Source organism: Peromyscus maniculatus, chromosome 11 (assembly GCF_049852395.1).
Source record: "Peromyscus maniculatus bairdii isolate BWxNUB_F1_BW_parent chromosome 11, HU_Pman_BW_mat_3.1, whole genome shotgun sequence".
Lineage (NCBI taxonomy): Eukaryota > Metazoa > Chordata > Mammalia > Rodentia > Cricetidae > Peromyscus > Peromyscus maniculatus.
Genome location: NC_134862.1, coordinates 77,342,059 through 77,369,088, shown reverse-complemented (window position 1 = coordinate 77,369,088; position 27,030 = coordinate 77,342,059). Strand labels below are relative to the sequence as shown.

The window sequence follows — 27,030 nt, the reverse complement described above, 5'->3', positions numbered from 1 at the left end:
CCGAAAGCGGCCCTCGGCACTTTTTTTTTTTTTTTTTAAACTGCTTTAAAAAAGTCTACCAGGAAAGCAGAATTGTCAAGTTCCGAGCGGCATTCCTTGCCTTCTGTAGTTGAGGGACTTCGGAACATGACAAAATAAAAAAATGTCCCAAGAACACTTTATTTGCAGATTCCACTGAGTCCTTAGATAATTCAGTAAGTTTGATTTTCCGTCTTCATTTACTCCTCTATAATCTTTTTTTTTTTTGGGGGGGGTCTTTTCTCTTTTCTCACTCTCCACCCAAAACAAACAAACAAATAAACAAAAAGCGGGGTAGTTCTGTGTTAGATGTCAGACAGGAAGAAAATATCTTACAGTCACTCCTTTTTGTATTTAGAAAAAGAAAATGGGGAGAAAGGAAAGATAATTTTGCTTTGAAGACTGTTTTGTTAGTTTGAAGAGACTCTGATTTTGAGTTTAACTTTATTGTCTCGTAATTTGAGTTGGTATCTCACCTTCCTAGGACAGTTATGTGTGGTCCTTTATAAAGGGGTGCGAACAAATATCAAGCAGATTCTCTGCCCCGTGCCTCTTCCAGGATCACTTAGAGTGTAACTAAATTGAAATGAAAGCACGTATGAATTTTCTGTATTTCAGTAGGACAGGACATGAAGGAATACAACTGTGGAACTCGGACTTCCTTAACTGAACCCACCTCCAGGTTCTTGACTCTTGGATTTTTACAGCAAATCCTCTTTCAAAATGAAAACACAGGTTAAAATGGCAAAAGCCACTAACAGCTTGCTCAAGGCCTAACTCAGATAGGAAGGATTAAAAAAAAAAAAAATCCAATGGTCACATATGTCCACACAATCACTCAGCTTTGTTAAATCTCCGAGTACTTTTCTATTTTGCTTTGGAATTTTCTTAAACACCTTACAGAAAGAGTAGCCCTTATGAGACTTAGTTATGTGGATAAGACATAATATGAGTTTTATGTAAGAGAAACAGTCTTGAGAATATAAGAGGAAGCAGCAAAAAGCACGCATGTTATGAATTACGCTCATTGTAGCTGCTAACACATGGAACATGTAAACTTAAAAGTGCTAAGGCTTAGGGAGCCTAAAAACTTGGGAATGTTAAAAGACTCCCCCCCCCACCCTATTTTCATGCTTTTAATGGTGGGGGAAAAGATTTTTGAAAAATTAATTGGTGCTCTTTTTGAATGTTATTATCTGAAGAAAAGCTAATGGGTATGGCAGACGAGAGGCTCCCCACTGACAATTCTCTCTTGAATTGGAACCGATTTCTCCATAACATTGTTCCAGAAAAATACACACAGACACCACGGATAAGCTGGTTTGATCACAAGTTCATGAAGTGGAAGAGGCCAGTGAGCTTGGAGCCTCGCTACTTTTCTGGTCTCTCTTTTTGTGAAACTGAGGACAAACACTTCTCAGCGGGTATCCCCTTTAATGGCCTAGATGCTGAGACAGATCAGATGCAGTTTGGGGACGGGGGAAGAATCCAGTTGTCTCTCTCTAACCCCGTTTGTGTGGTGTGGGGAAGCAGAGCTTCTAGAGGGAGCTGCCAATTCTTTGCATTTGGGCCTGTGTTAAAAAACAAAAACAAAAACGGATGATGAGTGGGAAGTATTTTTAAAGACCCAGGAAAGATCTTAAATACACTGAAATGTTTTCAGTCTGTTTTTAACCTCTCCTGAGAACTTAATTTCTAACCTCTTTATTTCCCCCTGAAACAATATAACTACTTAGAATATTGAGCTTTTTCCTTCTTCCTACTTACATATTTGCAGTGTATATTTGTTGATCTAGAAAGTAAGCTATGACTGTTTTAGATGGTGTGTGTGTGTGTGTGTGTGTGTGTGTGTGTGTGTGTGTGTGTGTGTGCATTTTTGAATTTTGAGTTTATGATTCCCCTGATCCACAGTATAGAGTATGTAGGTAATCTCTGCTCCTCTGGAAGACATGTCTTTTTTTTTTTTTTTTTTAACTTTAAAACTGATTGAAAAAGAATTGAATGTGTTTTGAGTGCCAGGGTTTTCTGCTTATCTTTACACATACATTTAGTTAGTAAACAGAATTCCCTGTGCTAGTAGCTGATAAGATCAGTATTTTATTTCCAAAACAATATCATTCTGCTAAGTGAGTCCATAATAAACTAGAAGGAAGGGCATTGTTCTGTTCCTCAAGTGCATTCTGAGTACAAACGTGCACGGCCACGGGAACCAGGTAAATCACTAATCTAAAAGGCAAAATTGTATTTATTTTTTCCCCAGTGGGTGCAAGGTCCTAATTGTAAATAATTGAATTTCAACACCTGCAAATAAGCCGTGTGCGCACAAGAGCCATAATGTGAACACAGAGAAATGAATTTATTCCCCATCTGGGTATGTTTGCCCCCTGGCAACGCATTTCCATACTCTTTAACTTGGGGACTGAAATTTTATAAATTGACAGTTCTACTCACAAGACCTTTCAAGCATCTTATGTTTATGAGAATACAGGGGCATCTGCGGAATGAATTCGAACACATGGATGAATTAAATTTGAAAACACACACACACACACACACACACACACACACACACACACACAGGCAGATAGCTCCTAGGCTGTGGTTCTTGCAGACAGTACACAGAACTGTTAACCTATGCATTTGGCCTTGCTGCGTTCATTATCTTCAATATGATAACTGGTTGAAGAATTCCACTTTGATTTAACTACTTACCAAGGGGAGGAAAAAAAAAAAAACAGAAAGAAAGAGGAAAAGAAAGAAAACCCTTTCCCTAATGGGCATAATTTAGGTTATTTCTGCTCTGTAGTTAAATCCCTCCTCTCACTGCTAATTACCATTGCTTCTTTTCCTATGGTGGGACTTTGTATATTAAGTCATAAAAACAACTGAAGCATGCCACAGAGTTAGGCTTGGAGTGTACCTTGTCACTTTGATCCTGAGTGTCCACCTAAGCTGTTGTGTTTGTTGTTGTTGTTGTTTTTTTCTTGCAGAAAACATGCTTTGAACTGCCACAGAATGAAGCCCGCCTTGTTTAACGTGTTGTGTGAAATCAAAGAGAAAACAGGTAGGGATGAAAATCCAACCTTTGGGTGTTTTTCTTTGGCTAGTCAAATCACTGAACCTGTAGCCTTCCTGCTCTTCTTGGGATCTTAACATTTTAGAATACGAGTGCTGCCATGGAAGACGTTTCTGCCTTCTCTAAAGGGGAACGTCTTTGACAGCTGATTTTAAGCGGTCTATTTTCTTTAAATCTGGCCCCAACTGTTTTTGAAATTGGGGCTAAGGCAGAGGTTCCGACTGGAAATGTGTAGAATGATATGCCTTTGGGGGGAAAATATGAAAGTAAAAGTCCGTTTCCTGAAGGAATCTATTTTCATCTATAATTGCCCCCATCCCTCGCACCCCTGCTATTGGGGTGGAGAGGTGTGAGAGCTAAACTGTTCAGCTTCCTTTCTTTGGGCCACTCTTGTGATTTGTATTTACACAGAGCAACCAACTTGAGGTTCTCAAAAGAGCGTCTTCAAACACCTTTGTGGAATGAGCTATACAGCTAGGTGACACCGGCTTTGGAATTGGCCTTTGGTTTTCCTAGGAGGGACCCTCTTTGGATTTGGGGCACTATATTATCCTGAGATCATTCCCTCTGTTGTTTTTCTACTTTCTAAACCTCATATCATAGACTAACACACTTATAACACATCCCAGGAGGGCATTTAAATTTTAAAGCAACAATTAAAATATCGCAGTCATCAATCAGAGGTGTTCCTAAACAACAGATGCGCAGAGAAAAGGGCACTTAGCAACTGTCCTCTTGTTTCTTTATTTTGGTCCTTAATTTTCCAAAGTGGGTTAAATCGCTCCCTTGTAAGAAGAAAGAGTCCAGAAGGCAATCTGAAGCCGGGGCGTAAAGAGGGCACTGAGGGGTGCTTGCAGGAAACGGGGATCGGCTGCTGGTCTCACAGACTTTCTTGCCCACTTTAAAGCCGGGCAAAGTACCTGCCATCCCGTTTATTTATTTATTTTTTACAACAAGGTGTATAACAGTCAATAATTCATATCTAAACCATATAAGCAAGGGTGTGATGTGAGTGAAAGTGACAATAGATATGATTGCATGCTCGGTTGATATACATTGATAGTTACACATGGAAAGGAGGCGGAGGGCACGGAGGGTGGCTCTCCTCTCTCTCTCTCTCTTAAGGACTCTCTGGATTTATCTGTTTGAAAAAAAAAGAATCTTTTCGGGAGGTCACCATTGATTGAATATGTAATTACTCGGGTCTTTCAAATGTCTGCGAAATTAGTAAACAGCTCCTTTGTTGACTGGTACTTGTGTAGTGTAGAACATCCCAGACAAAGCACCTGAGGGGGCTGCTGAGACCTCTGAGTCATCCAGGTGGCTGTGCCAGGACCTTACCTTATTGCAAAGCTGATAATTGCGTCGCTTGAGCCGAGAGAGACGCCTTTGAAGAGATGTATTGATTGTGCATACTAATATCAAAGGAGCTCTTCCTCAGTTGGTCACAATTTTAGTTTTTTGTTTTTAATTTCTTCCTTTCTGTCTATTAACGCAGAGAAGCTGTGGGCACGTGTGCATATGTGTCCTTTTCTCTCCTTTTTTCCTCCCTTTTTTCTTTTTCTTCTTAAGTCTCCAGTGGGGGGTGTTCACTTTGAGCCTCAGGTTTTGTTTCTCGTAGAGTTGGAGTTTTGTTAATCTTGGTTCGTGAAATTTGGAGTCAAAATAAAAAGGAACAGGGCATAAAGGTCCTGAAGGAGAGTTTCTTTTGAAAGACACTCTATCATATTTTTAATGGGAAGGGCACCAGTCGGGTCACTGACTTGTACATCATGGCCGAAGTGTTTAATTCTGGTCTCCTAATTAAAACCTGCTGAGGTGGTAGATCAAAGTGGGTGGGTGTGAATAGAGGTCCGATTCAGGTGCGCGCTAAAGACTTTGTTCTTGATTAATATTGGCTACAGGTACTGGGTGGGAGCTTGCGGTATTGGCCAAAACAGTGTTCTTTTGATTGGAAGATGTCTTTTAAAATTTTTTTTTATGTTAACGTGTCTATGGTTGGAGTCTTAAAAATGATCTAATTTAAAGTTCTGTGCGGTATTGGTGATACAGGGTGTTTTAAAGAATGGTCTATGAAGTAATGTGAATGGTGATTGTCCCCTGCGTGAAAAGGGCTACAAACCAGGGCTCTATGGAGAGGACGCCTGAGTAGGGGGAGTAGGGGGAGTGTGAACTCACCTTTATTCTTCCACTTGAGTGTTGGGAGGCTGCAGGGAAGGAACCGTCCTTGATGTCAAAGGTAGAACAGACAGTACCATGTTCAAAACAAGCTTTTATTTCCAAGTACCTTGACTTCTCCACCCAGGCTCTGGGCTGCCTGCACATCTTCCATGCCTTTGATGCACCCTGGGAGAATGCAAAGTGTCTGTAAAGTTGCACATCGCTCACTGACTGCCCTTTCCTGTCTGTGTGTCCGTCAGTCTGTGTGTTTCCCTCTCTCGATCCAGAACTAGTAAAAAGATGGTTTGAAAGATCAGTTAACACGTCTCCTTTGCTGTTTGGGGACTTTTCTTATTGGGACTGTCAACATTCATAGCATGGAGTAAGTGTTTCTGAGGGCTACCTGAAGCCCTGCGAAGGCCACTCGAGGTGGAACAGTTCTAGGTACTCACTGTGGCTCCCCCTGGTTCACCTAGGCAGGCTTCTGGAAATGAGCTGGTGTGTATGTATGTGTGTGCGTGTTGGCATGGGGGGGGGGGCTTGCTGCTTTTTGTTTTTTGGATTTTGCTAATAATTTAGTTGGAAGTAAGTAGGAAAACTGGCTAAGACATCTTACCAACCTTTTGGTACTTAAAAAACAAAAACAAAAACACGTGCATAATACCCAAAGAAGACAGCAGTGCCTGAATTATAGTTGATTGATGGGTATTTAAGTCGGAAATTACTTCGGGATTTTGAAAAGTAGATGGACTACTTTGTGTGTTTTGCTCTAAGAGTGTGGGGAAGTGTTTATTTTGATACTTCATGCTTTTTAAAAAATAAACGCTAGGATAAAAAAAATGCCAACAAAACATTCAGGTTGCAAATTGCAGTCAGCAGCAAGCAAACCTGTTGGAGACCTACAGCAAGGTAATGTGGCGTTTAGCTGCATGTTCAGTCTGGGATCATAGAATCTTAAGCACAGAGCTTGGGTCATTTTCAGTCAAAATTTTTTTTTTTTTTTTTTTTTTTTTTTTTTTTTTAAGAACCGGCGCTGCTTCTCTGACATGTTAGCGATAGGCTGCTTTGCCTGTGTCTATGTGGGCTGGAAAATGGGTTGATGGGACAGAGGGGTAGAGAAAAAAGTCAAAACAAATTGACTTTCTGTAAAAATAGACCCAGCATATTTCATAAGTACTTACAAGGTTTCTTGATTTCTTTTAAATGTTTACACTTCTCCGTCCAAAATCGCAGAGGTTTAAAAATGTAGAAAAGGTGAAAAGCGACGTTTGTTTACAACATAGAGAATAGTTACAGACACCTGTGAGCAAGCTGCAGTTATGAGTGACTTTTAATTTTAGAACCGAATAGCTGTCTCTGGCACGCCTCAGCTAAGTTTTCACCGAGTGTAACCTGCGCTCAAGTTCAATCAAATAATTGGAGGAGGTCTGGAAAACTGATTCCCCCCCTCCTTTAACACTCTTTTGTTCTCGTCTTTCTCTTTCTGTCTGTGTTCAATTAACACCCCCATCATGGCGCTGTAGGATCTGTTTTCAGTTCTACTACTTTATTTCCTTTTTTATTCTTGCCTGCCTGCCATAGCAGTTACATGATGGGACCCCTACTTCTTTTCTCTTCCCTTTGAACAACTAGAGACTCGTGGTGTGTGTGTGTGTGTGTGTGTGTGTGTGTGTGTGTGTGTGTGTGTGTAATGGGGGTTAACTGTGGAAGGAAGCTGTTTGTGACTTCGAAAAACACAAATGACCTTGTTCCTTAAGCAGAACAAGACTGAAATAGCTGTGGACAGTCTGGAGCGGCCTCCCGTCAGGTCCCTTTTGGAGCTGGGTGGGAGTGTTGGAGGAGCCCACATTCATGGCTTGGCAACTGCAAAACCTTTTAAAAACACACAGCTGGGGAGTTGCGAATTTGGTCCTTTAGGGCTGGATTTGGGGTCGAAAGGGCTCAAAAGGAAAGAGCAGCAAATGAAGGAGAGTCCCCAACACAACGTTACCCCATAACCACCTCTCACAGGGACGCACACTGACTGTGGACCTGCAGTGTGACTCTGAGAGAGAATGGTATTTCGGTATCTTCCCATTCCTTGAAAGTGGGTTTCCAGACGTTGGAGCTCTAGAGATGGAGGAAGAGGGTATAGAGTATGATTTGCTCATAGCTTCTCAAAAGAGATGGGGGGGGTTATGTGTTGTTTGTTTTCTAATCTGGATTGAACTTGAGAGACAGTTTGCATGGAGACTCTGCAAGACGCCGTGTGCAAGGGAGAAGCCGCTAGGACGAGGTACAGGAGCTGCAGACAGGGCTGCAGACTGGTGGGCTGTGTGCATAATGTAGGAGAGTCTGAGATCTACCGGAGATTCAAGGACTCAGCTCTGAACTGGGGCCCAGCCTTTGGAAGGCTTTGCCTCCGTGTTCTGTTGATATCCATAAATTTTCTCCCATTCTTGGCAAAACTACAGAAATAGCCCTGAACAAGCAAACAAACGCAGACTAGATATTGGCATGTGTAAACACAAAGGCATGGGAGTTTTTAAAACAGAGTTCGGGCACCTTAAATTAAAAAAAAAATAATTTTATATTGATGTATTTATTTGTGGGGGTGATGTGGGGTGAGGAGTGCCCTGACAGATGTGTGGAGGTAAGAGAACAACTTTCAGGGATCGGTTCTCACCTTTCATCACATGGGCTCTGGGGATGGAACTCAGGTGTCAGGCTGAGCTGTGCAAGCACCTTTACCGTCAGTCACCTCACTGGCCCCTGGCTTCTGTTGAACCTACATTGTGTGTATTCCTTAGGAAAGCTGAGCCTCAATATCTTTTAGAAGGATGTATAATGTCTGAACTTGGTTTTATATATGTAAGTGTGTATGTATCCATACATACATAGGTATGTACATATATACATATATGGATATCTATCTATATATCTTTATATTTATATTTACTTGTTTGAGAAAAGATCTCATAGTCACAGACTTGTTATACTAGCCAAGGTAAACATTTTTTTTTTTTTTTTTTTTTTTTTTTTTTGAGGCAGGGTCTCACTGTGTAGCTCTGGCTGCCCGAGAACGAGTCATGTGTTATATACACCAGGCTGGCCTTGAACTCCTAGTGATGCACCCGCCTCTGCCTCTGTACCCCACATGTTGGGATTAAGGGTACAGGCAACCATGCCTCCTTTCTGTTTTGTTTTTTTTTAATCATCCGAAGTCCCAGCTCCTTTCTGTTGCCTTGCTAACCTGGATTAGGGGAATACACCAGTTCTTGCTCCATCCCGGTCCTAAACTTGAGATGCTGTGGCAAGACCTAGGAACAGAGTGGATACAGGATTCCTGAGTATTTTGTGTGAATTTCACTGGCTTCCTGTCAGGGACCCTCTCAGGGTACCCTTCATCAACCCCTTGAGACTGCAAAAACATGTGCCTGCTGCCTTGTTAGGATGGAAGAGGACCGTTCCTTGTCTGGGGACGGGGGCGGGCTCTGAGTGTCTGTTTTGCCCCCTTGGCATCTCAGAGACAGCATTTCTTTTCAGTTGGCAAGATGGCTCCCAGGGTGTAAAAGGTACAGGTATAGGTTGTCATGGGACTGTGGAGCCTGTCTCCTGGGATGGCAGAACAAGGTCACTAGTGACCTGCCAGAAGGCTCCTTTCTGTCTCAGTAGGAGTGAAAACCAAGGCTCTGTGGGGTCAAAGTCCATCCCTTTTACTGTGGCCTAAAGCTTTACCTTCTTGTGGAAACTGTCAATAAGGGAATGTTGGGATGGATGCTTCATCCTTGTTGTTGGCTGTATTACTTACAATTAACCAATTTTAAGACCACAGGCAAACTTCTTAATTTTAGGAGAAACTGTGACAGTTGTTGGCAGTTAACTACTTGGTTTCTACAGCCAGCCTCCTTGATCTGCTTCTTTTTTGCTGTGTGACCTTATTTAAGTTGCTAAACTTCTCTGAGACTTACTTTGCTTTTTTATAAAAATAAAGGTCACAGTGATACCTCTCTAAATAATCTGATAGTTATCTGTTGCTATGGTGACCTGTCTGTTGCTATGGTGATCCTCTCTTGAGACCCCAATATCCACACTTGGGTGTGTGCCATCCTTTTCCTGAGTACCCTCCCAAGCTTAAATGTATGTTGAAGGGTCACTGGGAGGATTAAACGAGGGAGTCGATGTAAATTACAGTGCCTGGTGTAAACATCCAGGGCCAGCAGGTTTTATGGTTTCTGGCCCTATTTTCTTACATGAAAGAGAGAGACCTCCACCAGATGGTCCCTAAGGGCTGAGCCAATTCCAAGGCTTGAAAGAGAAAAATTGTTGAATTTAAGGGTAGCGTCTTTTGTTTCTCATGTATTTTCTTCTAGTGAGAATTAGCTGTGCTTAGCCAGAAGAAGGGCAGGGTACAGAATGATGAAGAGGAAAGACAAGGACTTCTAATCATGTTCTTCCCATATAACCACCACCCAGCTAGCTAGGATTGCATATGCTGTAGATTTACATGTTCCCCCAGCAGCACCTCCTGAAGACAGTGCGTCCGGAGTGAAAATGCTTTCTCTGAGCATGCCCAGATCCCTCCGTTCAACCTGCCAAACTTCAAGGTGGGAACGTCATAAGAAGAAGTCAGAACCACATGACCTTTCCCTAGCTTCCCAATATGTTCTGTATTTAGGAGAAATACCATCTTCGTCACAGAGATTGGTTTCTTGACACACATCAGGCTACTGCTTCTTCATGTTATTCTTTTAAGCATATGTTCGAAATGTAATTTATATACCATGAAATTCACCTGTACACAAAGTACAGTTCAGTGGGTTTTCGTGTTTTCACAGAGCTCTGCACTTAGCACCACAATCTAGTTTTAGAACATTTGGGTCCTCTCCTAATCCAGTAATCATCACCACTTGGGCCATGTCTCCTTCTCCCGTGCCTGGACCCTAACAGACCCTGATGTCAGATTCTGCCTCTGTGCATGGTACCGTTCACTTCGTGACTAGGTTCTCCCACTTTACCTGTTTTTAAGATTTGTCCACAGTTCAACATACATGTGAGAACTCTTCGTATCTTTTCCCAGCCAAATAGTATTTCACTGAATGGATACGACACATTTGTTTATCCATTCATCAGTGGATAGACAGTTGGGTTGTCTGCCCCTTTTGGCTGTTGTGAATACGGTTGCTGTGTACGTATACGTGGGGGTGTATGTCTTCCATAAGTCGGGAGGGGCAATGGTAGGTCACTTGGTAACTATGGCTAGATTTGGCATGAGGACATGCCAAAATCTTTTTCAGAGTCCCTGCAGTGGGTACAGTATTTAAAAACAAACCAACAAAAATAATAAATCAGCTATTTGATTTAATGTACAGTTGCAGTAGACATATTCTTGAGTCCTGTTATGTGTGAGACTGGGTTTTCTCTTCAGCCTTCTTAGTCATCCAGTTTTTTACTCCCTTCTCTGACCAGAACCCTTTCTTTTCCAAGTTTAGGATGCTATTGTGTGCTTTCTCCCATCCTTGAGTCAGTCTTTAAGCTCAGTGAAAAAGGGCATACTTTGAAACGTTTATTTTACACAAAATATTCATGATCAGGATTTTCATGGAACTTCTCTCGTAACAGTTAGCGTGCTAAAGAGTGAGGTGAACCAAAGCAACAAGTCTCTAACACTGGAGTAACATATGCCACATCCCTGGGGAGGAAGACTCTTGGAAAACAACAGCAATTCTCAGTAGCAACTTAAAATGCTAAAGCATGGACTTGCAGTCAAACCAACCGGGTCAAATCGCATTAGTTATTTGATTTCACAGGGCATCAATTTCCTCATCTGTAGTGAAAATAATACCTAGGACCCAGGCTCGCTTGACAGACGAAACAGGACAACACCAGGAAACGCAGTGTTCAATGCCTGTGCTCAATTAATTGCAGCTACTATTATTTTTCAGAATCGGTGTACCTAGTGTTGACTACCTCTCTCCCAGGTTACAGCCCCATCTCACTATGTGATGTTTGGTCACCTCAGCCAAGATTTTGGAGGCTGTCACAATGATGACTATGCTCTTTGTACTTGTCTACCTGACACTTGCATACTTTCTGCACCCAGTCCTATGCTGTTCTGGATGGTGTGTGTGTGTAACCGTCTAAGTTTGCTCCATCAAAAGAACAAACAATAAAAAAACAAATACAAAGAAACAAGTAAAGTAAACTTCAGAATTGCATCTCATTTAACCTAAATGTGTTCAACCAGCAATTGCCCTAAATGTTAAGGAGCTATTTGGGGCTCTGCTTTGTAGTTCAGCTTTGAAATGGAGTGTATATATTCCATGTGGAGCGCAGCTTAATTCACCAGGTTGCATTTCTCAGCTTGATGGCTGAGAGTTACCATCGTATTTGTTGGGCAGCCCAACATTGAATGGCTATCTGAAGGAATATTTTCTCCCCACTTTTGTCAAATTTCTTTCTTTTTCATTTTGTTTTGTTCTTCGAGACAGGGTTTCTCTGTGTAACAGCACAGGCTGTCCTGGAATTTCCTTTGTAGACCAGGCTAGCCTTGAACTCACAGAGATCTGCCTGTCTCTGCCTCCTGAGTTTTAGGCAAATTTCTTGTACTCTGAGGGAGAAGTGGCTCTTGCCTTTCTCAGACTGGATCTGGTGGGTCTGTAGCTGGAGAAACTGGCTTCTGCTGGCTGGTCACATATGGGCAGGCTTGTGAGAGGGTTCTTGTACCCTGCACCCATCAGCGGGCACTACCATGACCTAGGACGAAGCCAGCCCCCTCACACCATCTTCTGTGTCTTTCTAAGTCATTTCTCTCCATAATTGCTCATCTGTGGTTTTCTACCCCTAGCAAAATCCTATGAGGTTCCCTAAAATAACCGAGTGGGCCAAACAGCCATCTTGCTATCTTTAGCTGCAGCAGAATGGGAACGAGTCAGAGGAATTATAGGTGATAGAACTGCTAGACGGAACCAACGCATTGCCCTTCAAGTCGGGTGCTCTCTGCCTCCATGTTAGTATGTCATTTTGAGAATGCCCATTTATCTTCGGGTCTCAGCTTTCCTAGTCTGGGTGGATATAGAGAGCCACCAATCTGACCCTACATTCTACAGGCTGTGAGTCCCAACATGACTCCCTTCCCAAGCCTAGGCACACAAACTGGGAGACAGGTTAAGCATTTATGAGAGAGTTTTCTCTCATTGTGACGGTGGTCCTAATTTAGCCTGGGAATCCCTGTATCTTTTTTAGGCAGTCACGTAAAACTGGTTATGGTGATGTTACAGCTACTTCCATCAATCAAGTTGAATTGAATAAGACAAACTAGAGGGTGGAAAAAAAAAGTGATGGAATTTGAAAAATGTTTATGATGGAACTATTCGGCTAGGGGCCAGTATGCTTACCTTGTTGGCTTGGCAACTCCCGAAAATGTTTCATGCTTATTATGTATTTGTAACTAAGGGATCCTAGATTGGAAATCCCAGATAGGAAGTTATGAGGGGAAGATGCAGACCTTTCTGTGTTCATGAAGTCAAGTCCAGGAAGTTTGGAAATCTGAGTCTCATTTCCACCATGGACCTGGACAGTGACTTGGTGGCCTTTATGCCATCCCACCTACCTGTCAGTGAAACTTCAGGAAACTTTATTAAAGTGAGGGTTTTTTTTTTTTTTTTTTTTTTTTTTTTTTTAGAAAGATGCTTGGGTTTGCCTGCAGAAGTGTGGACAGAAAGGGAAAAAGAAAAGTTGACATTTTGTCTTGCTTTTAGACTAGTTGAATCTGCCAGCAGCTCAAAGGAATACATTTACCCGTTGGTCTGGGCTAAATTAGGAAGAGAGTAGCTGGGCTTTTCTTTTCTTTTCTTTTTTTTTTTTTTTTTTTTTTTTTTTTTTTTTTTTTTTTTTTTTTTTTTTTTTCTCCTGAAGGTTTTGGGTGATTTGAGATCTCAAGTGTTGCCACTGTCAGAGATTTCTAACAATTACCATCGTTAATAGGGCTGAAACTTGGCATTTATGTTTTGTCCCTAACAAAGAAAGAAAGCCTCCTTGAAAGCACCAACGAGCCTGGCCGACATCCTTCAGAAAGAGCAGATAGCTCTGAGAGTTGAGGGCTGATTTCTCACCACACAGTGCAAGCAGAGGCTGGACCTGGCCACCACCCCTCCCCACCCCCCCACCCTGCCCGCCCGCCCGCCCGCCCGCCCAAAGCCTACATTAACACTCAGTTAAAAACAAAGAGCCAGCACCTGGGCTCAGCTCGCCTTTGTGCGGCCTCCTTGCTGTGTGTCAGCAATCATCTCCAAGCCCTTAGGACGGAGAATCCTGGATGGGTGCTGGTGGCTGGTGATGTGGGGTGCAGACGGGAGAGAGAAGTCATAGTGTGGTGTTTAGAGCGAAGCCCTATGAAGGGGGAAAGAGAGAGAGAGAGAGAGAGAGAGAGAGAGAGAGAGAGAGAGAGAGAGAGAGAGAGAGAGAGCCCAACAATAAACAAGAATATTCAAGAGACGAGAAAGTGTTTTGACCTAATCAGGTTGAAAAGAGAAATCCGGGATGTTGGAGGAAGTTGAGGGGTGGTGAAGAATTTTGGTAACCTGAGGACAGGTACTTCTAAGACATGATCTTCTCACGTGGGGATCTAAGCCTAGCGGAAGCACTGGGGTGTCTCCTGCGTGTGTATTCTGGGGTAGGGGCTGGGTCATCACAAGTCTATGGACTTGGCCTGGTACAGCCCTGTAGCAGCCGGAGGGGGGGTGGGTGGGGGGGAGAGCACAGGGAGGCTGGTTGGCTAGTTGGTGGATGCTCAGGGCCACCGTGGGGCCCTGTCTTGAGTCTTCAGCGCCTGTCTGCAAGGCTTGGGATTGTGCACCCAGGGCCTGCCTGGTGTTGAGACTTGTTTGCTTTCCTCCTGTGCCTGGCTGGAGAGGCCAAGGATCGGGATCAGCCCGGGTGGGATGGAGGGTGTTGCAGAACGGCTTTCTTACCCCTCCAGGCTGACCTCAAGGGTGACAAGAGATAACTGCCTCTCCAGAAAAGATTCTCTTTCTCTGGAATCTTGCTTCCTTCACTGAACACTTTCAAGGCGGGCCTGGACTCCCCCACCACAGCAGCAGGGCCCCCAGGATCTCTTCTCAGTGCCTTTGTTCCTGCGTGTGTCACCTGTGATGGGTGCTACTTTCCTGAATGGACAATGCAGGCCCTGGAGGTTTTGCATACAGAAGTGAGATTCAGAAGGGGGCTGGGGTCTGCCTGCGTGCATGTCAATTTGCAGCTCCTCTTTTAGTTGGCTCTGTTTCAGCTCTGATCGATAAATATCCCCGTGGTTGCTTCATCTCTTGAATTGGGTTAAATCATAGAACAGGAAGTTACCATGCAAACCTCCCCGTCTCCCCTTCCGTCTCTCTCAGCTATTATGGGGAGTGCAGCACCTTCCCCTGGGGAAATTTTTAACCTGAAGAACCTTGATGTGCTTTAGACAGCTTCGACGTTTGTTTTTGTAAAGATTGGTGTGATTTCTCGAACACTTGGGGAAGGCTCCAGGCCTTCTGTCCTAGCTGGTTTCTTACATGGCCTCTTGCCTTGTTTCAGAGACGTGTGCAAAGGGGCCGCTCTCTGCCTGATTTGGGCCAGTTTTTAGAAGCCAGACAACTCATTTGGGGCTCAGTGCACACAGTTGCGCCTCCTCCCCCCACCTAGCCTGCTGGAGCCAGGGCAGGAAAGGGCTGTCATCAGGCTCCTGCTGAAAGTCCCACTACTTTATTTTTCTTCTTCGAAAGTTACACTTGGAGAGACATGCTTGGTCTGAGGTTGCTCTTCTTCAATGGATCAGTGTGCTTTCCTATTATTGCCCTTCTACAGCGTGGTGGGGTGACCCCACCCCCACCCCCACCACCCCTCCAAACGTAGCATTGCATCCATGTGGTGAGGCAGAAAGTCAGCAAGGTTGGATCGCCTCCCGACTAGGAAAAATATCTATGACTTAATTCTCTCCATAAATTTTCAAGAGCCTAGTGTTGGACCAGCCCACTGAAGAACCAGGCCTGTTATTAATTCCACAGGCTATTTCTCTTCCCTGTGCCCTGGGGCAGAGGATGGGAGGGTTGTGGTACAGGGCAAGAGTTCACATGTTACATGAACTCGTACAGGTGTCGTTAAAATAGCAAGGTAGCAACAGTAGTAACAGCCGCCTAGTTACAGTGGAAGATGGAGTGAGGTGGCTAGGTACCCCTGCCTCCTTTTTCTGGGTGTCTCTGTCACTGGCTGGGATGGTTTGGTACCTTCTTAGTTGGTTTTCATCAGTGCAAAGGAAATAAATATGTGGCTCTGTGGCTCTGGTTTGGCCTAAGTATGCCAGGACCAGTTGACATGCCAAGGTCCTCTTGTCATCCACCTCTCTCTCTCTGCAATACAACCAACCACATGAATACTGCTCTTCTCGAGGGGAGGCCATGCAAGGTTGCGTTGTTTATTAGCGAGCTTCACCAGATGTTTAGAGACATCATCTGTGGGGAAACTACAGGTTGAAAGGAAAAGTTAAACTCTCCCCTGGTTTGGGTTGATGTTTTCAGTCTCGAAGTGTTTGTTTTCGGTCTTGGCGTGGCTTGTCATGGCCGAAGAGCCCGTATTCTGTTTCCGCCTACTCACTGCTTTAGTCCTGGACAAATGTTTCTGAAGCTTGCCTGATGGACAGATCACTGTGAAAGAGGGTGGACAAGGCTGTGCCCATCATGGCCCTTACCTTCAAGGAGCTCACAGCCCCATGGGGTGCCTAAGTCAGGGTTATGGTCACTGTACCATGGGCAGCTGACTCAAGCCTGTGGATATGAGCGGGGCGTGTTCCTTAGGACCAGGAGTGTGGCTATAAAAGTCTTCAGAGCCGAAGTTGGTGGCCACCCTGGCTTGGAAGCAAACCGTTCTCATTTTATGCGTAGGCAGTCTGAGAAATGACTGTGTTTGGGGCCTTGCCTGGTGTTCCAGTAACCTCCTTCATTTCCTTTCTTCTTTCCCCCGTTCATACTCTTGTTCTTTTTCTCCCCTGGGCCCTCCCCTCCCCCCTTCCAAATTGCTATTTGCCAAACTTGTGACCTGAGACCACTTGGCATTTCCCTGAGATAGCTGGAATTTACCACCCTCCAAATAGGTATTCGGTGACATTTGCTCACCTGGGCAGCTTAAGCTACATGGCCTCCATCTGCCCGAGAGGAAGCTGAAATTTGCCTCTGTGCTCCAGGGTTCTTGCTAGCAGGGAGACAAACAATGATGCGCCCTAGAAGGTGGAATTAATTTTTATCATGGTGCACACACACATATAATATGTATATACTCATATGCACATTTATTATGTGTTTAATAAATGCATGTAGACAATTTGTGCATTATCTGTCATTCTCTAGTCATTATTTTAACAAATTAAATTTTCATGGTTAGCTTCATCCTTCACATTCATACCCTCCCTTCCCCAGCTCTCGGGTTTCTTAGTCTCCTTCCCTGCTGGGAGAAGACATTGAATTCACTTAAGGCTCCTTGAGGCCTCCTGCTTTAGACCACCTGTCTCCTTCAGGTTTATGATAATTGGGGTGATGGCATTCCCACTGTGGCCTGCCCAGCCCTTCTGCTGGAAGAAAATAGCTGCCTGTCTCTTTGCATCAAAACTGGCCTGGGAGCCTGTTCAGGGAGGGTAGTTACCAGGACACACTGGCCCTGGAGGCTTCTCTGGCCCTGGGAACATGCAAACTCACAGTCTGTCCGTCCGTCTGTCAACCAAGGAAGGAAAGTGGCGGGCTGTGTAGATGGAAAAGCTGTTCCTTTTGCCTGTCCTCTGAGTGATCTCAGGAGATGTGGGGCTGAGGGGGTGAGTGGGGTGAAGACTGGCAGATTAGTGATTGTGAGTGAAACTGAACAGAAAATGTCAGCAGAACCGGGGTCCTCACTTTCCAGTGGAACCAAGACTTCTGTCCACACCTCACAACAGTGACTGGGTGTGCCAGAGCCCTGGCTTTAGGCAGAGCTGCTGTTATTACTGAAGTGTTCAAAGACAGGGAATTGAGTCGCACAGTTTAAGGAAATCCCCTAGATGCAGAGTTGCCGAAGGAGCTGAGCAGGGACCTGTTGTGCCCGGTGTAACTTGTTCTCCAAAAGCGTTTGTCCCCATGAAGTGACCCTTCAGGTGGTGGTGATTCTTTGGGGAAACTCAGGAATCCTACCTGGTTGTCTAAATAGCAGATGATTTTTCTGTACTCCTCTCTGGTCCTTTTTCCTTGGCTTTAAAAACTGACCTGCCCCAGGGCTGTCCTTGCAGCAAAACTTAAAGTAAAAGAGGGTTAAAACCAAATTCCTCATTGGGCCTGTTGCCGATTTTCATTAGGTCTTTGCCTGATTCCTTTCATCCAATGAGTATGACTCTCTACAAGAGGTCTCCAGCTAGGTTGACCATCCTTGCTTGTGTGTGTGTATTACCTTCTCTAGCTCCTTCTCAGAAACCTAGGGTGTGGACAGAAACCCATCAGATGGCGGGTGGCGTGGGGCCTTATTCTTGCAAACACTTCCCTGGCCTTGCCTTCATTCTCTCTCAGCCTCCTGTGGAGCCTGAGGCTTCAGGGCCCTTCAGTGATTCTATTTGATGCAAAATGAAGTCTCCTTGGTGCTGCTGAAGAGTCCCGACTTTTTAGTTCCACACTCACCCTTGTCTCAACAGAAAACCCGCTTCTTTCCTCTGGGACAATTCCACGCGTGCGTGCGTGCGTGCGTGCGTGTGTGCGTGCGTGATTTTTGAAGATGGAACATCTGCTTTCCAAGAAGTCTAGGTGGCCCAGAGAGCAGCCAGTTTCCACCTTTGGGTGAGGCCCAGCTTTAGAGAGATGACCAATCACAGTGTTGCCTCTCTGTTCTTCATCTCAGGTCTTGGAAGGGAACAGATTAGTAACAACAATGATAAATCAAGACATCTATGTGTAACTTTATTGTTTAGAAGACAGTACCATACCCAGAAGACCTTCAAAAAGGAGATTTTTACAAGAGAAGAAATAAATTCACCTTTAATCATACTACCCAAGCTTAATACCCACGTGCCATTTGGGATTTCCTTGTGTTTACGCCTCCACCCTGTCATTTTTCGTTGATTATATGCTCAGGGATGAGATTGTCTTCCCTTTCTGAGCAGAAATGCATCTCTTGTTTACTTATTGCTCACCTCACGTCAGTGAGGGATTCAAGCAGCTAAGCAAACTGTGCACGTTGTGCAAGGGTCTTTACTGAATAAAAGTGAAAAGGTTTTTTTAAAAATGCAAGCGATCGTTAGCTGGCAAAACTGTATGTCTGCCGCCCTTCCTCCTCAGTGACTTCCCAGCCCGTCTCTTTGGATCAACCGAGGACCTGTTCACCTCAGATTCTAGAGACACTGACCACAGTTTTGACTTGGCCCTTCTTAGCAACAAAAGACAATTAAAAAAAATTCACTTCAAGTTAAAAAAAAAAAAAAGGATTGAAGATGAAATAAGTTGGGGAGGGAAAGCAGAGGTTTTTTTACCCTGTGCAAAATTTCTTCCCTACTGCTGTATAGCAGAGAAGATTCCAGAAGCGACACAATGGGCATCATTCTTGAGGATATAATAAATAAATGATTATATTCTACTGAAGCCCTTTATACAGACCTACCTCCATTATAACTATTGGTTTGTGATCCATTTTCCTCATTAGATAGTGAATTTTTTGAAAATAATTGGTGTAGCTTTTAATGTCCACACAGCAGTGGATACTAAATAATCTTGGCCTAGATACCATAAAGAAACTTACGATCATGGGGCTGGAGAGATGGCTCAGCAGTCAAGAACACTGACTGCTCTTCTAGAAGACCCGGGTTCAATTCCCAGCACCCATATGGCAGTTCACAACTGTCTGTAACTCCAGTTCCAGAGGACCCCAGACATACATACAGGCAAAACACCAATGCACATAAAATAAAAAATAATTAGATTATTAAAAAACTTATGATCTCCTAAAAACCAAACACAAGGATGGAGCTATTGGGGAGGTAATTGTCATATAGGGGTATAAACATCTCATCTTTTGTAAAATAGTTTGTAAGATTGTTTAAAATACTTGCACAATACAGCTCACCTCTCCTTTTGGAGATTGGGGGTTGACTCCTTTCAGTCAGGAGAGGTAGAAAATAAACCGCCAGGATGGGGTTACCTCTAAGAGGACTCGTGACTATCATAGATTTGTCTTTTCACATCAGTTCTGTTAGAGGAAGTCAGTCCCATCCCCAGGTCACAGGGTAAGAGTGGGTGTGGACCCTTTTTCAGTCTACTGTTAACCCAGCAGATTTGACTGGGCATCCTAGGCAACCAGAGTTGTGGCTGGATTTCCCCCCCCCCCCCCCCCCCCCCCCGCCACCTCCACCTCCACCCAATTCCTGGTAAGTGACTCACAGATAAGCATGAATCCCAAGACCAGGAGGGGCAGACTTGAACATACATAGGAAACAGAGACTTGAGAGGCTAATGATGACTGCATCAGCTCTCGACTGGAGTGGGTAATTGTTAGTTGTTCATACATTTACAGCAGAGACTTTCATCTGATTTCCCTTTCTCCTATTTCCCTCCTCGGCTTCCCATTTCACTCATGTCAGTGGTATAAAGCAAGCAAAAGCAAGATTGGACCTTGCCCTCAAATTGCACACCTTTGGGAGAAAGGCACTCAGCACAGCTTTGGTCAAGCTTTTGAGGGGGACTAGCATGTGGAACAGTACTTAACCCACCTGCAGTGTGCTCTCAAGGTGTATCCTGAACCCATTCACTGCTGAGACTGTGAGCTTCAGCTTGGAGACGCTAAACGCCTAGCTATCCAGGCTTTTGTTGTCCCTTTGCTTGTTCGAGACAGTGTATTACATGTAAGTGTGTGTTTAAATTATTTTATATGTGTGTGGGTATTTTGTCTATATGTATGTCTGTGTACCAGTTGTGTGCCTGGTGCCCTTGGAAGCCAGATGAGAGCATCACAACTGCTAAAACTAGGCCTACCGATTGCTGGGAGCCCCCATGTGGGTGCTGGGAATGGAGCTTGGGTCTTCTGGAAGAACAGCCGGTGCCCATAACCACTGATCCATCTCTCCAGGCTCCCAATATATATTTTCAATGCTCAACAAACATTAATAGAGGAGGGAGAAAAAGAAGGGCAAGTCACGGATAATTTATCTCCATCTACTTTGGATTTAATTATTTTAGACTGAACATCTTAAGAAATTGTTTCCAAAATCAGTGTTCTCCGCCTGAAGGGTGCCAGCGTATACATTTTATGTAGGTTTGGGTTTGATGAGTGGAAGGAAGCTATAGGATGGAAAGAAATGCCTCTTAGCCTGGTTGGATCACTTCAGTGACATGCATGCCCAAGCGAGGTTTGTGGTGTAATCAGCCTGTTACTGAATGGGGAAAAGTTGTTGAATAGCTTCTCTGTGCTCTAAGCTGTGATCTTGGACTTTGGGGTTAGGAAGTGTGAGAGGGTTTCTGTGGAAGAGATGATGGGGTGGGAAGTGTGCACACGGGGACACATGAGAACCGTGTAAAGACAAGTGATAATCAGATTTAGGAAGCTGGCGAGACAGACCCTTTCAGTTGAGAGGCGGAGGTGGGAGGGGACGCTGCTTTCTCTAATGAGGGGCTCAAGTTTCAGTACCTTCTTTTTATCCCCATTCACAAATGGTCCGTCTTTCCCCTTCTGTAAAACCTTCCATTCCCACTCCCCACAGATTACACCAACTTTCTGTCTGCTTGTACTAATGTGTTTACGTTTCTTCCCTGCACATCAAGTTGGAATGGTAGAAAAGGATTCCTCTGTCTTATAAAAATACTAAAAACAAAACAAAACAAAGCAACAAAAAAAACCCAAAGAAATGAAAGTAGAATTTTATTTATTTGAGGTAAAGCAAAATAGAACCTCAGGCTAGGGAAATACTGTAACAGAATAGGGGACTCTCATCAGCACACCCCACCTCCACCCCCTCCACTGTGAACACGTGTAATTTAAACCTCTCCCTGGGGATGAGTAAAGGAAAGATTGTCCCCACTCTCCCCCAATCCCTCCCCCATGGAAATTCCTAGCGGGGTGGGGGGGGGCAGAGTCTGTGATATCTCAAACTTGGCTGTCACTTCTCAGGGTCAGGCCCTGGGGACACCCCTCCCCCAGTCCTGATGTAGTTCTAATGACTCCAAGGGGTAATAAGGAACTCTTGTGTGCCCCACAAACCTGGTTCTCCCCAGCCCCCTTCAGTGTTGAGTCCTGTGTTCCTTTTGTGGCTTTCCTGTTGAGTCTTGTCCTAGGGTGGGGGGTGGGTGGTGGGTGGGAGGTAGGGATTAGGCGTCTTGAGTAGTGAGCAACAATCTCGATCTCGCAGGCTTTGAGGAGGGTGTGCCCTTTGGCTTGGTTTGGAGACCACTAGAAGCAGGTCTTGTCTGGGATTCTTTTCAGTGGGGAGCTTTCGTTTCTCATTCTTCAGAACCGCAGACCATTGAGATTTCTCATCTGTGTCCTCCATTGCCAAGAAACTCCCCTTAATTTTGCTATCCCAGCAGCTAAGAGCTGTACATACCTATCGGTAGATACCTATATATGATAGGTGGTTTCATATATATATATATATATATATATTTACATATGGCCTTTCAGTTGGTAAACATTGTCCTCTGCTCATGTAACTAAATACATTTTAACATGTAGGCTCTTCTCTCTAACATCCCCTGAAGAAGGGCTGCTTATGGATAGCAATATATTCAGTCATTCAAACACCACATGGATCCTTCTGGGGATATCGAGTGAAAGGGAAGGAGGCCGTCTAACGTGATGTGTGCGTGGGTGCCAGGTGCTGCCCTGTGTTTGTTGGTACTTTTCAAGAACCACAGTTCTTTCAGAGTTTTGCTGCCTAAGCCAGACCAATAGGAAAATGGACTTAAGATCCCCTCTCCTCAGGATGCCATCTCTTGTGCTTAGGCTCTCCACTGGTGCAGTGATTTCTCTAATGGGTTCAGAAAAGTAGGCAGGAGACAAATCGGGGTGTGCTATCTGGGGAGGGAAGACGTGCATCCTTTCGTTGATGTCTAGGAGGGTGTGCTTGGCGGAAATGTTGCCATCCCCCTCTTACAAGAAGCATCCAACACAGCACTATTAACATAATGAATGTTCAACAAATGAACATCTTCCCCTTTTCATTTCCAAGGGAGAATGGGAACTCGAAAACCCATTTGGAGCCGCCCGACGGAGCCTGTTCTGCAGAGTTCATAAATAACCAGGGCCACCTTGCCCTCGCCCGGGACGGTTTCTTGTATGTCACATGGGCACGGACTGTATTCTTTATTCAGGCATTTTTCACCTTGGGGAGCTGTGACTCTCCTCCGAGATGTGTATGTAATGTGCTTTGTACGTCACACAGCACCACACAGCTTTCAAGTTTCTTTTCTGTCCCCTGTTGTCACCACTGCTTGTGTCTCTTAAGGGAGGAGGAAGAAGTCACAGGGTGGTAGGCACGTGGAGGACACAGATGGAGAAACCTTGCAAAACAGAGAGTTGGTGGAGCCTACGGGGAGTACGGAGTTGGGGCTCCCGTGAGACCTGGACACAGAGGTGTGACTGCGGGTTAGGAGATGGGAGTAGAGTCTATTACCCACGACAGAAACTTGAAAGGAGCACTTAGCGGTCCAGAGAGGCCAGTGCAGCAGTCTGGCTGGCTGGATTCTGTAGCGAATGAATGACATAGAGTCAACCTCACACCTGATTTCAGCAAAAACTCTGAGATTTACGGATGGATTGAATGATGAGGAGCTGGGGCAAACAGAAATTCTATGTCTGAGGTTAGGTAGCTCCACTCTGTAGGTGTCCCCATGTTCATGGGCTCCCATAGCTAGACCATCAAATGCATGCTATCATTGCCATTTCTTCGGGTAAGGTATACTGGGTGTCTTTCCTGTTTTTTATTTCATTAAAAAATTAAATTAATTGGTGTGTGTGTGTGTGTGTGTGTGTGTGTGTGTGTGTGTGTGTGTGTGTGGCATAGCCCACACGGTGGTGAAGACAGAGCCCAGCTTGCAAGAGTTGGTTCTCTCCTTCCATCATGTGGGTTCTAAGGATCAAACTCAGGTCAGCAGCCTTAATGACAAATGCTTTTTCCTGCTGAGCCACCTCTCCAACCCTATACTGATGTCTTTTGTGTTCATTCCAGAAACGTGTGGGCCTGATTTTTGTAACTTGCATGGTATGTTCTAAGTACACTCGTCAGTGGAAGCAATGTGTGTGCTTCCAGGAGCCCCGGGGGAGGGTGTTGTGGAGCCCCTGCTTACACTCTGGGGATTTGTCTCATTTCTAAGTGACCAGGCTCTCTGTGTGTACTCTATCTGATCCTTTCCAGGGTTCTGCTCCTGGCACTCCCTTTTCTAGGGTGCAAGCCCTTTGTAACGTGAATCTTTGACCTGCTTTCTGTCTGTCTTTTCTGTTGTTAGCTAGGATCTTGGGGTATCCAGTTTTCACAGAACATGGGCATCGTAGATACTTCTTCAGTGCGTCCAGTTTATTCTCCTGCTGAAAAGGAGGTTTTTAATGTGTGGATTCGCTTCCTAATTGTTTCTCGGGGCACTTAGTGAATGGTCATCTCACTTACCTATTTATCTGCCTCTCTTCTTCACAGTTGTGTGAGCATGTGTGTGTGTGTGTGTGTGTGTGTGTGTGTGTGTGTGTGTGTGTGTGTAGTTGAGGAACCAAGGTGGTAGTCATCTGCAGCAGGCCAACCACATGGGAAGCAGCCTCACACACACCACCCCAGGGTGTTCTCAGGAGAGACAGGGTGATGGGTGCGTGGTGTGGGAGCACACTCTTCACCACTCAGTCCCTGAACCTAAGACTTCTATACAAGAAGGGCCCCAGGGTGCCCCCATTCATCTGCCCTGCTAGGATGGATGGGCACCTGGGTTTCTTTAAAACTGAAATCTAGTGTCTGGAGTTAAGACCCAAGGGAAGAGAGATGGCAGACAAGCAACAGGAGCAACAAAAAACCCCAGGAGGGACGGACGGCACAACCCAATGCCATGCTTGCCCGCACCAGCGCAGAGGGATTGAGCGAAAGAGGGCACGCCACCCCTAGAAGCTGGAAACCCTCCTGCCCACGTGTGGTCAGAGAGGTTCCAGACTGAAAGGCCCACTGATGAGCGAGCGGAGACGCACAGGCCGATCGCGCCGCACAATAGGAAAATCAATAGTAAGTGGAGGTGAAAGACTTTAGCTCTGCTTTTATCGAGCACAAAGGAGACAAACTGGCTTTCCCAGTGGTTTCTGGCCTATGCTGATGACTCTTTTCTTTCTTCCTTTTTTTCTTTCAAGATAATATTATAGTTTAGGATTCTTGGGATCAGCCCCGCCATCACAGCGGCCGGCTGGTACAGGCAAGTGCCCACAGATACTGAGGAGGGAGAAGTAGGTTTAGGATTAAACACCCTGGGCTTTGAAGCAGAGGGTGAAGTGTGCTGTGATTTGTAATTCTCAATGTGTGCACAGATTTTTTTTTTTTTTTTTAGTTTTTGACTTTTAGAAAGCAGTCCGTCTGCTCTGCCTCCTCTGCCGCCCCTCCCCCTCCCCAGCTTCTCGCTCTTTTTCTCGTCCTTCCCTTTGTCTACAAATCTACTGTGTCCTGTTGGGAATTCCCTTCTGTTTATGAATGAATGAATGAGTGAGTGAGTGAGTGAGTGAGTGAGTGAGTGAGTGAGTGAGAGATGGAAGGGAAAGACTGACTGAAAAGGGATAAAACTGGCTCTTAGCTGGCAGTCCACAGCGTGGACCATCTAGCCTTGTAAGGAATTCTGCCCCAGCCTCCTGTTTCCTGAAGCTTAGCCCCCCATCACCCCCTACCCCCCCCCCCCCCCCCGCCATGTTTTCCTTTTTCTGCTAAGGAGCAGAAGCAGCCGTCTCTTCCCTCCTTACCCGGCTTTTGCCTTTCCTGTTGTTTAAGGAGAATCTTGATCTCTAGATTTTTTTTTTTTTTTTTTTGAGGCTGGAGCCTCCAGAGCTGACGGTTTCTCCCTGCTGGCCTCTCTCTCCTCCCCCAACCCCCCCTCTCCGAGGGAGGGTTCATCCAAAGTTCGAATCCAGACTCTGAACAAAGTGGCACAGACCTTTTCCTGACTCCTCACCCTTTGTCCTCATCACCCAGTGACAGACAGGAATCAAATGCTCAGGACCCAGCCGCGAGAGGGGCAGTGGGGGGAGGGAGGAGGAAAGTTCACATTAACTGGCTGGGCCTTTAACTTCCCTGGAAGGGGGCGGGGGGGGCGGGGGGGGGGGGAAGGAGAGGAGGGGGAGGAAGAGGAGGAGGCTGGCAGCGGCGGCAGCAGAGGCCCCAGAAAGGATTTTTGTTTAAGTTTCCCCACGCACACACTGAGCATTCCCAAGTTTGCAGATGGTTTCATCTGGTTTCTGTTTGAGGAGAGGGGAGAGACTGAGCAAGCTAGAGGATAGGGCTGGGGAAGGGGGAGAGCACAGACCAGGAAATAAGTACCTGTGTTGCCGTCTTCAGACACACAGGCATCTGGATTCTACAGTGAGGAAAACAAATTCTCAGAGATCTCAGGGTTCACCTTTTGGAGGTGGATTACACATTTCAGGACACCAGAGGACCATAGAGCAAATTACTTCTTCCAGAGTGCTAAATGGTCCCCTGATGCCCTGGGAAGAGCCCGTTTACCTCCAAAAGGTGAGTTGTTTATTGCCAGGGAGTAGGATATTGGCTGTAATGCAGGCTCATCCATCCTCTCATATCCCTGCGAGGTATTTAGGGTGTAGGTGATATTAGCCACCTGTCACCACCAGGAAGGGGGCTGACAGATACCTTTCTGATTTTCTTTCCTCAGACTGAGGTCTTGGGGAGGAGGACAAGTGACTTTCCCAAGGTCTTAGAGTGAAGCCCGTGGTGACCGAGGTGGATTCCATTCCTGTCTGTTGATTTGGTGTTTGTGCGTGTGTTCATGTGTTTGTATGTGGGTAGGTGTGTGTGTAAGCCAGACTGCTTGCACTGGCTAGCTTTAGCTGGCCTTCCCCTGTTTGAGATAGCATCTCACACTAGCCTGGAACTCACTAAGTACTCAGTGCTGGGCGCACACACCCACCTCCCCCAACCTTTCATCCTCCTGTCTCCACTTCCCCAGGCCACGACCAAGCCTAGCCCCCCCCCCTTTTTTTTTAACATTTTCATTTGAAATAATTGTGGGGACCCAACTCGGGTCCACCTGCTTGAAAGGCTAGCACCCTGACTGAGCCATTTCCCCAGCCTATGGATTAAATGTCTATTCCAGTGACAACGTCTTTGTTTCTTGGATTTAAAAAAAAAAAAAAAAGAGTATCTTAACTGACTTGCTAGCTTGAGCCTCGTAGTAGCAAGAGTGGTAGAAGAAATGATGCGGCCAGCTTTAACTGGTGACGGTCAGACCAGAAAGAAAAAAGTGCCGTGCTTCTCCTGACCCCATTTGGGAGCATCAGAGGGGCCCACCTCTGAGCCCACAGGCCCAGAGCTTGCCCACTTGAACTGCTTGCTTTATGGACTCTTACCGCTGCCCCCGCCCCCCCCGTCCCCCACTGTGCCCCTGAGGTCAGGACTGCTGAGCCCCCATAAACAAGCTGCTGGTGGAAAGTGAATAATGGAGCCTAAATTAGTGAGGAGGAAGTTAAATTGAAAGGTGCTGTTTTTGGTGAGCTGTAATGGGGAGATCAGCCATGTGGACTCTCTTGGGACACGGGGACCGGGAGAGCTATTGCCTTTCCTCAGCTGAAGCTAATCATCA

The 27,030-nt window shown here is 45.3% G+C and overlaps 1 protein-coding gene across 4 annotated transcripts in view; it reads left to right on the top strand.

Annotated features, from left to right (window-relative positions):
* The window catches only part of Pbx1 (PBX homeobox 1), a 313,260-nt gene that overhangs the window by 1,145 nt on the left and 285,085 nt on the right, over positions 1–27,030 (top strand). For all 4 annotated transcript variants that reach the window (XM_042258536.2, XM_042258538.2, XM_042258535.2 and 1 more), the window contains exon 2: positions 3,009–3,082. In XM_042258536.2, the coding sequence (XP_042114470.1) occupies positions 3,009–3,082 (74 nt within the window). The remainder of the gene's footprint in view (positions 1–3,008; positions 3,083–27,030) is intronic.